General features: G+C 43.0%; 1 protein-coding gene across 1 annotated transcript; it reads left to right on the top strand.

Annotated features, from left to right (window-relative positions):
* Positions 1–3,368: 3,368 nt before the first annotated feature.
* dact2 (dishevelled-binding antagonist of beta-catenin 2) lies at positions 3,369–9,860 on the top strand. The gene is made up of 4 exons (XM_061963037.1): positions 3,369–3,712; positions 5,827–5,959; positions 6,041–6,325; positions 7,722–9,860. Exons 1-4 carry the CDS (start codon positions 3,446–3,448, stop codon positions 9,581–9,583), a joined length of 2,547 nt encoding a protein of 848 aa, XP_061819021.1. The 5' UTR covers positions 3,369–3,445; the 3' UTR covers positions 9,584–9,860.
* Positions 9,861–10,944: the final 1,084 nt, after the last annotated feature.

The raw sequence follows: 10,944 nt of genomic DNA on the forward strand, positions 1-10,944 counted from the left end.
CATATCTAAAAGTATTCATATTCTCTTCATGTTATATTATGCTCCTTCAAGCGCTGTTGTTTTTAGTTTAGAGTTTTTATCCAATCAGAATTTAGCTCGCTTATGTTGCCATGCTGTACCAAATCTGCGCAGAGCCTTCAGAATCAACAATGCAGGCGTCTATGCACTGTAAGTGAACGGGCACATACAGTTGATAGATAATTGTGATAGCCACTCAGATCACAAGTTGTTGTCAGTAAGGCCTTCTAGCTGGCCTCACCTTTAACGTGACATTTACGCGTCCTGTTATTGGATACTCATCGGGACCGTTAGCGAATAAATTTGAGAACACATACGATAGCCAATCAGATCACAAGTTGTTGACAGTAGCCTATCTAGGTAGCCTGATGTTAACGAGACTGTGATTGGATACTCAATTGTCATTCCTGCTCAGTTGCAACTTAGCAGGAAGCAGAAAGTGTTGACCCACAAAGAAGGAGAACAAAACGTTGATTAGGTGGCAGATATATATATTTGCAAGGCCATTTTCAAGAAAGATATTTCAATCAATCAATCAATCAATCTTTATTTATATAGCCCTAAATCACAAGTGTCTCAAAGGGCTGCACAAGCCACAACGACATCCTCGGTACAAAGCCCACATACGGGCAAGGAAAAACTCACCCCAGTGGGACGTCGATGTGAATGACTATGAGAAACCTTGGAGAGGACCGCATATGTGGGTAACCCCCCCCCTCTAGGGGAGACCGAAAGCAATGGATGTCGAGTGGGTCTGACATAATATTGTGAGAGTCCAGTCCATAGTGGATCCAACATAATAGTAAGAGTCCAGTCCATAGTGGGGCCAGCAGGACACCATCCCGAGCGGAGACGGGTCAGCAGCGTAGAGATGTTCCCAGCCGATATTTAAAGAGAAACTACATCTTGTGAGACGATGTCGGCGATGAAATGGGGTAATGCCCGCCATTTCCACTCGAATCGACAAGGGGTACCACAGGCTTATACGGGTGCTACAAATTGTAAATTCAAATATTTTATTTGTTTATTTTTTTAGGTTTAATAGGTTTTTTGCAATTTAAATTTTGACAGTACCACATAAGATATGTTTTAATTGCTGATGCCGGTTTATTGAGTTTTAAATGCGCCAGAAAATAACCCGTGGGGCGTAAATGTGTTTCTGTGTAGTATTTCTCCAGCAATGGTCATGTGGTGACATCAATTATGGATGGCGTGGCGCAGTTGGTAGAGAGGCCATGCCAGCAACCTGAGGGTTCCTGGTTCGATCCACCAGCTTCTACCACTCTAGTCACGTCCGTTGTGACCTCTGAGTGTTAGACAAGCCTCCTCTCTTCCTGTTTTTAAATCTCTCTTAAAAACATACTTTTATTCCATGGCTTTTAACACTGAGTGATATCCATCCTGCAATGGCGCCCCATAATACACCTGCTGTGAACCTGTTTTTTTGTTTTTATGTTTTTATTTATTCTATTTTATTTATTTATTTTTTATCGTGTTCTGTTTGTGTTGTGTTGTGTTTGCTCGGTACTCGTTTTATCTTTTAACCTGCCCATTGTACAGCACTTTGGCTACCCCTGTGGTAAATTTTAAATGTGCTTTATAAATAAAGTTGAGTTGATTTGAGCAAGACACTTCACCCTTGCTCCTGATGGGTCGTGGTTAGCACCTTGCATGGCAGCTCCCGCCATCAGTATGTGAATGTGTGTGTGAATGTGGAAATATTGTCAAAGCGCTTTGAGTGCCTTGAAGGTAGGAAAGCGCTATACAAGTATAACTCATTTACCATTTTATTTAACGCACGGCCCGCCACTGGCAACCAAACAAAACAGATTTGCAGCTAAAACATACATCCATTCATCCATTTGCTACCGCTTGTCCCTTTTTTGGGGTCGCGGGGGGTACTAGAGCCTATCTCAGCTGCATTCGGGTGGAAGGCAGGGTACACCCTGGACAAGTCGCCACCTCATCGCAGGGCAAACACAGATAGACAGACAACATTCACACTCACATTCACACACTAGGGCCAATTTAGTGTTGCCAATCAACCTATCCTCAGGTGCATGTTTTTGGCGGTAGGAGGAAGCCGGAGTACCCGGAGGGAACCCACACAGTCACGGGGAGAACAAGCAAACTCCACACAGAAAGATCCAGAGCCCGGGATTGAACCCAGGGCTACTCAAGACCTTCGTAATATGAGGCACATGCACTAACCCCTGTTCCACCGTGCTGCCCAACTAAAACATATATTTGAAATTTTAAAAATATCTATATTTTCAAACCGAAAAAAGTTTTTTGTTTGCAAATATTTTTGGCTTTGTTGCATACAAAGACATAAAAAAATATCTCTATACATCTCAGATGCTGTGTATTTATAAACACGTGTGATCATACACGACTACACTGACCCTAAAGTGTCCAGGGTGTACGCTGCCTTCCACCCGAATGCAGCTGAGATAGGCTCCAGCACCCCCCGCGACCCTAAAAACATGCACCTGGGGATAGATTGATTGGCAACACTAAATTGGCCCTAGTGTGTGAATGTGAGTGTGAATGTTGTCTGTCTATCTGTGTTGGCCCTGCGATGAGGTGGCGACTTGTCCAGGGTGTACACTGCCTTCCGCCCGAATGCAGCTGAGATAGGCTCCAGCACCCCCCGCGACCCTAAAAACATGCACCTGGGAATAGATTGATTGGCAACACTAAATTGGCCCTAGTGTGTGAATGTGAGTGTGAATGTTGTCTGTCTATCTGTGTTGGCCCTGCGATGAGATGGCGACTTGTCCAGGGTGTACCCTGCCTTCCGCCCGAATGCAGCTGAGATAGGCTCCAGCACCCCCCGCGACCCCAAAAAAGGCACAAGCGGTAGAAAATGGATGAATGGATGGATGTTTTAGTTGCAAATCTGTTTTGTTTGGTTGCCAGTGGCGGGCCGTGCGTTTCCCACCTAGGCTTTCAGTGACCCTAAAGTTGATTGATTGATTGATTGAAACTTTTGTTAGTAGATTGCACAGTACAGTACATATTCCGTACAATTGACCACTAAATGATAACACCCGAATTCGTTTTTCAACTTGTTTAAGTCGGGGTCCACGTTAATCAATTCATGGTAACAGTAACAGACATGACCTCAAGAGAGCGCAATTGACCGAAAATAGATACTTGCCCTGTTTTGGAACGATAGGCAGATGATGTTGGTTTAAATGGGAAAGATTAGAAGCAGATGTTGACTGCGTGCGCAGCGTCCAGCCAATAGGGAGCGATCCCATTTGTTGTGTGTGGGCGGGGCTTAAATCTCATCTCTATGCTGGAGGGTAGTCCCATCATCAGGTAGTTCTGAACCCAAGCAGGTAAAGACTCGCTCGTTCACTGAGGACTTTTCACATCATTCTCTGACATTTCTGGATATGCCCGCTGTCTAATCTCCATCATGCTGAGCACGAAGAGCTCCTGCGTGGGAATGATGAGCGCTGCCGTGCATGGGATGGACCGCAGCAGGGTCGGGGAGAGGCTGCAGGCTGCCCTGGCCGGGCTGCAAGAACTGCATCTGCTCCGGGAACGGCAGAGAGACATGGTGAGCTGGGCTCTGAGGGCGGACCGGGAGGAGCCGCTCACTGGCCCGAACGAGAGCATGAGTACGATGGGGGCCGAGGAGCAGCGGCTGGAGGCGACCCTCACAGCGCTCAAGCAACAGCTGGTATGAAGTCAAAACTCAACTTTACCAACATGCATCATTTAATGTATTCTTACCATTCTTGTGCAATATGCTGATCTTCAATTATTAGCAGACACACACTTTCAAGCCCTCAGCTGGGGGTAGGAAGCAGGATTGGGAGTCATAAATCAGGTTCATTGCTGTAAACAAAGTAAAGTGTGTGTGTGTGTGTGTGTGTGTGTGTGTGTGTGTGTGTGTGTGTGTGTGTGTGTGTGTGTGTGTGTGTGTGTGTGTGTGTGTGCGTGTGTGTGTGTGTGTGTGGAGACTGCAGGGGGGCAGTCACAATCATTAACCACTAATGCCAGGAAATAATAAAATAAAGGATGGTGTGAGTTTGTGTGAGTGTTGCAGACAACTGGTGAGTGTGACAAGCTCTGCCATGTGTGCTGCTTCTGGCAGGAAGGCCAGGGATTATCCCGCATGCTTGAGTTACAATGATTTATTGTGGGGTACGCTAAAGCCATCTTATTTTTCATCAACCCTATAAGGTTGACAATATGTTGAAATGCATAACTTCTTTGACTTTGCAGATTGCATCGAATTTGGTGAAACGTAGCTGCAGACACGTGAACATACGACTTAAAAGTGTATTTTTTTTTGAAGGGGAACTGTAACAGTAAAAGTAAACACCACTTCATCCCAACCCCCCAAGCCTCTAAGCAGTTTACACAATGGCCGGCCCCCTCGCTGTGGGGGAGAAATGAGTTACCCACCGCTGGTTTATCCATGCTCCCCCATGTCCTGCTGGGGTTAATCATCAGCCACAGCTGAGCAGCGCCTCTTGTTCTGATACCTGTACAGTAGATGTTGGAATATTCTAGAATATATGCCATTTTGCTTGACATAAAACTGCTATACTCGTACGATAGAAGGAACAAAATACAGGATATAAGGCAGGGGTCCCCAAACTTTTTGACTTGGGGGCCTCATTGGGTTGAAAAAATTGGGCCGGGGGCCGGGTTGTATATATATATATATATATATATATATAGATATAGATATAGATATATATATATATATATATATATATATATATATATATATATATATATATATATATATATATATATATATATATTACTAGGCACTATTTGACTGAAAGAGCGTGCGATGTCACGTTATCAATGGGAAAATGCATTTTTAGACAATATGATTTGCCTGAGTGGCTAGGAGACCCCGAGAGTAACAAGCGGTAGAAAATGGATTAGAGAGGACAGACTAAAAAATAATACCGTATTTTTCGGACTATAAGTCGCAGTTTTTTTCATAGTTTGGCCGGGCTCCAGTGCGATTTATATATATTTTTTTCCTTCTTTATTATGCATTTTCGGCAGGTGCGACTTATACTCCGGTGCGACTTATACTCCGAAAAATACGGTAATTAAAAAAAAAACTGTTTTTTTTTTAACCTGGGACTTTCTGCGGGCCTGATTTTGGACGCTGTTGGGCCGTAGTTTGGAGTCCCCTGATATAAGGTGTCAAAGACAGAAATTTTTTAGCTACATATCCTCATTCCCAAAATAGATGTATAGTACTTTATTGGTTCCTTCAGGAGAGTTCCCTCAGGAAAATACAAATTCCAGCAGCAGTGTACAGAATTGAGATCAAATTTAAAAAGTAAAAAGTAAATAATGGGGGTATAAATGGAAATAAAATTGAAAATATAACAATAAGAATAAATATAAAAAGCAACAATAACAATAAAAATACAATAGTAAAAATAAGAATATAACAAGAGAAACTATGCAGTAGTGATCATGTTATGAACATGTATTGCACTGTTATTACACTGTAATGTAATAATGTGTAATGTAATGTAAATAAACCTTGAAAGTCACCAAGCAATTGAAATGGGACCACACATCACTGAACTTTGAACACGCTGGACTGGCCTGCCTTTGTGAAATAAAGAGGATGAAGTCTTTCGCGTCAGAGCTCATTCTTGCTCTTGACTAACCGGAAGAAGCATTTACGGGAGTGAAGCCAACGCTGTAACATTTACCTGTAGCCAGTTGTAAATAAACCTTATTAACTCTCCCAGTTGACACAATTTTTGACTGACCTAGACTCTAACACTTTTTTTTTTTTACATATAGTCTCGTCTTCGGAAACAGGACGTAGGACTGAAAACACACCTACAGCAGCTGGACCAACAAATAAGTGAGCTGAAGTTGGATGTGAGCAAGGCCTCCACAGAGCAACTGGAGAGTGACAGCAGGCCAAGTTCAGGTGTGTATGCTCACTCGCTGGTTTATAGTCAAGGATTCACGCGTTACGTCGCCGTTAAGTATTCATTTATACTCTCTCCAGGTTTTTACGAGCTCAGCGATGGTGGCTCATGCTCCTTGTCCAACTCCTGCACCTCAGTGTACAGCGAGTGCCTGTCGTCCTCCCAGACGAGTCTTCTCCTCCCTTCCACGAGCCCCGCTAATGCTCAAGTTAGTCCACAATTACAAAAGGATGTTTACCGTCGCCGCTCGGCCGATGAAAGCGCAACCCAGCCCAACAGTACCCGTGGCATTCATCTGGGAAGCAGCAGGATTAGGGCGAGCTGCGTCGTTGCCGAACATGGACGAACAAGACCTGTGTCAACAGGTAAACACCTTTTTAACGCTCTACTTTTTGCTGACTCTGAGCTAGCAGTTTGAAACACAAAAACTCTGTTATATATGAACTAATCTTGTATACAAGTATGGATACATGCTCCTCAGGAACCCATGAAATAAGATGTGGGATTCCCCAAGTCTCAATTTTAGATCCCATTCTTTTTTTATCTTTCCATGCCTTTTCTTGGGGAAGTCATTAGAAGACACGGCATCAGTTTTCACAGTTACGCTGAGGATTTTTTCACTGGTCTAAAGCACATTGGGCTTGATTTATTAAATGTTTGTGTGTACTAAAACACGTGCAAACTTGATAGTACATGCAAAGCTGATCTACTAAAAGTGTGCAAAGAGGATTGCGTCTCCTAGTGAGGAGAATAGGGCGTGCAATCCATTTTGCATCTCTGTCTTGATTAATATGCAAAATATATGCTGATCATAAAAACGCCCACAATACTGGGAGAAGAAAATGCAAATATATTACCATGAATTGATTAACGTGGACCCCGACTTAAACAAGTTGAAAAACTTATTCGGGTGTTACCATTTAGTGGTCAATTGTACGGAATATGTACTGTACTGTGCAATCTACTAATAAAAGTCTCAATCAATCAATCAAAATGGCGCAACATTTATCACCATTTTGCGAGCAGTTTTTGCGTTTTATTTAGCACGTTTGAAAAGGACGCGTAAACTGACAGTTCCACACACGGCGTTGTATGTTTCAACATATTTGGACGGTCAGAAATAAAAAATATTAGACACATTGTCTATTCAGCAACATCCTTTTATGATTTCATAGCTGCTAGATTACTTAAATTGATGCATTTTGGTGTCATTTACATTTTTTTCAATGCCGTACATTTTTTCACATAGAATAAATATTGCTAACATGTATCCTATATGATGAAAACTTCTTGAAGTATGCAATTTTTGGGTCATGTGTGCAGTAGTGCAGCCTCCCAAAACGCCACAGGTAGGAACATGACAACATGAATGTGCAGTGAATGAGAGTATGGCTCTGTGGTGATGCCCCTTACAGTACAAGCAAAATTGTCATTTAAATAAGGCGGTCTGCACCAATGTTTAATTGTACACACAATCTTATTAGATGCACGCAACAAGCCCACTAATCGTACGCGTTATTTTATAGATTGCACGTGCAGTTTAGCACAAATTATCAGGCCCTTTATGTTGCAACTTGCCTGTGTATTAAAAGTGCTAAATAAATACATTTTGGTTGATTGATTGATTGATAATCTTTGAAACATAATTTTAAAGCATACTCGCATGCCACCTGCACAGCATAATGATATGCAACACAAGAACTGTGTAAAAAGTCTGCTTTTGTAGTGCATTTTTCATTCAACGGATAATTGTTTTTTCAGGTGACCTCGAACGGATGATGACTCAAGGACTAAACTATAAATCTGTGGATGCCAAGAAACAACCAACGTACCCCAACCCGAAGATCCCCATGATGGATCCAAAGTTCCAGAGCAATTTGGTGTCCCGCAATGGAATTGAACTGTACCACTACCCCAGTCCACTGCATGCGGTGGCCCTCCAAAGCCCAATCTTTTTCCACTGTGGGGAACCTGCCATACCGGGACTTGCAGAAGGAGCCCCAGTGAGTGATTCTGACACACTCCAGGGTACTGAGCTGGGATATGATACCAAGACTTTAGGCTATATTGACAAACTCCTACACCGCAGCGCTAGCAAAAGCCAAATTGAAATGTCCCCTATGGCTATGCAGGCACATAGCAACTATCAGAGGAAACCGACTGAAGTCGCAACTGTGTTTCCTCAGAAACCGGTATCTCCTCCTCAACCTCCCCCGTCTCAAGCCATAAACATCATACCACTAGATAATGAACAGAGGAAACACCGCATGACACATTCCAGTCCAGAAACAACTGATAACGCAGACCACCAACAGTCAATGAGACCTCAGGAGGTTTCGTATGGGCAATCCTATCTTGCTGTCATGAGAGAGTACAGCTCTGATGAGGTGACTATGTCATCACTGAGGAAGAAGGACAAAACCCAAGTTGTTTCAAGAGGCCAAGCACAGAAGACATGTGGGGATAACTCAAAATCAAGGCCGGTAGAGAAGAAGGGTCATAGGCAAAGACCAGTCTTGTCGCACAGCTCAAGCGCAGAGGACAGTCAAAGCTTTGAGGTGCACAATGGCCACAGAGGCTCCTTCGAGTTTGTCCACGCCAAATTTGTCCCAGCTGGAACTCAGAGGGTCAAGGTGAGACAGGCTGATCGTAAAACCAAAGCAATAAAACTTAAAAGAAAGAGCGAAGAGAGAAAGCCTCGAGGACTGAGGCAGTCGCATGGATGTTCATCTGGCGAAAGAACACGAGAATCTTGTGGATCCAAGGGAGACGTGAGAAGGTCAGGAAAGGCGAAGCTGCTCCAGAAATACCCCAGCTGTCCAAACGAGGAGCGCAAACAGGGTTCAGGCTCAGACTCCAGCCTGTGTGGCCCTGTATTGATGTACACTCACAAGGTCCACTCAAAGCCATACCCTGTTCAAGCTGCTACCAAGTCCAACAAAAGCCGTAGATTACAATGTGGAGAGTATGAGCAGCCGGTGGATCAGAGAAAGAAGAGTCAAGGGGCTGTCAAGTGGTTATCTGATGGGGAGAAGTTCCAAGCATCAAGTGGACAGCGACAGTGGCCCAAAGATCTCCATACCCAAGTACCAGGAGGCATGCATTTGGTCCGCAGCATGAGCACCAGGTCAGGCCAATGGATAGGACCTCCCCACCCCTTAATGACCTCTATGTCAGCTAATACTTTCCATAGTAATCTCAATGCCAGATACCCCCCAGCACCTCACTGCATATCCAGCCAGTACCCACCTCGATGCGAGTCTGAGTACTCCGCTGAGTGCATGTCGCTATTTCACTCTACTATTGCTGCAAGCAGCGATGGGGAGATGAGCGACAACACCACCAATCGCTTTGGGGATATCGAATCCAGCCAAAGCTTCCAATCCTTCTCAGACTCAGAAAGCAGCCTCTCCCTGGATGAGGGGGACCAGTTGGACAACCTTGAGGAGGAGGGAGACCTAGTATGGGCTGAAGCTACGCTTGGGCCCACTGCAGCTGGACAGACACTCCAGCAACTCCCACGACCGGAGCCCTCGTCCTGCCGCATCAAAGCTTCTCGAGCCCTGAAGAAGAAGATCCGTCGCTTCCAACCTGCCTCTCTAAAGGTCATGACTCTGGTGTAGCGGTGTTACCTCAGGCTACAGCAGAGAACTGTGGGAAACTTTGTCTGAGCATCAGCCTTCTTTTCTGTGCACTGATTATTTTCATGAACAATGACGTTATAACCAAAGAAGCATGCATGTATGACAAAATTATACTGACACTTATTTGTAAATACTATTCTTATTCACTCCTAAATGCATGTCTTTGCTATTGGAGATTTTGTGAGAAATTCATAATAACATGTACAACTAAACTTCACTTTTTGCTTTAGTTATTTCTGTTGATAGTTTAATCATATTTTTTTCTGACTAATAATGCTTGTTTCTTATTTTAATAAATTGATAATTGATGAATATATTGAATTGGACTGACTCTGAATTAAAATGTTACACATGATTAGGAGCTACAAATGCAACATTCTTTCTTTTTCACATGCGACTGGTAAGAACGACTCTTGATCCTGACAAACATCCTGCTGAGGGAAACCAATTTAGCACAGATATCTTTCGCTGCTCCTTATCTGGTTTTCTGATTCGGACCAGCTGTTGGCTTAATAAGTTGCAGATTCAACATTAGACCCAGACAGTCATGCTTAATTAGCGGGGCGAAACTTGTCAGCACTCAGACATTCAAATGAAAGCAAACACTGGAGCACTAAAACACACAATCACCACACACGAGCGGGCACTGAGATGACATTAGGTGAGGTGTCATAGCTTAGGCTACCACTTTTATGGGATTTAAGAGGGGAGAGAAATGATAAGATGTTCTAAGTTGTTGCGCTGACATAAGGAGACAATACAATGAGAAGTGTCATTTATTTAAAAGATAATAACAATTATTTAATTGCAAAAATCACTTTGTGACGATAAATCGTGTAATATCCAGTTTGTCTGGGGTGGAAAAAACGTGTCTCTCGTGGTTTTCCGTAATACCACATCACTACTTCTAACCATAAAGTTTTGAACTAAGAAGCTTACAAAGATCGCATAGTCAGCATTTAATCAAATTGTACTTTGAAGATGTGTTCCCTGCAGCTAGAAAGGCTATTGGGGCCATTCCAGTAAATCTTTGACATGTGCGTCCCCTGTGTATAAAATGTATAAATGCATGATATATTTAACTGTGCAATAAATGTTTTTATCAGGCACATTGATCTGGTTGCATATTCAATGTATAATGTCTAAACCTTCAATACTGAAAAAAAATGCCTTTGTTATCTGTGGCCCCCTGTCCTAAAAACGAGACTTTATCATTACATTCAATAATTAAAATCCTTCAGATATGTTACATTTTTAAATATATTTGTGGTACTTCTCATCCCAATTATACTTCTTACAGAAAATAGTGAAATTCACACTTCAGTTGTGTTCCAGATGTT

The sequence above is a fragment of the Nerophis lumbriciformis genome, linkage group LG02 (assembly GCF_033978685.3).
Source record: "Nerophis lumbriciformis linkage group LG02, RoL_Nlum_v2.1, whole genome shotgun sequence".
Taxonomy (NCBI): domain Eukaryota; kingdom Metazoa; phylum Chordata; class Actinopteri; order Syngnathiformes; family Syngnathidae; genus Nerophis; species Nerophis lumbriciformis.

Bases quoted from the DNA above. Each gene is read 5' to 3' on its own strand.
- dact2 (XM_061963037.1), top strand. From the start codon at position 3,446: ATGCTGAGCACGAAGAGCTCCTGCGTGGGAATGATGAGCGCTGCCGTG. The intron at 5,960-6,040 runs GTGTGTATGCTC...TACTCTCTCCAG, and splicing joins TGACAGCAGGCCAAGTTCAG to GTTTTTACGAGCTCAGCGAT. The intron at 6,326-7,721 runs GTAAACACCTTT...TTGTTTTTTCAG, and splicing joins AACAAGACCTGTGTCAACAG to GTGACCTCGAACGGATGATG.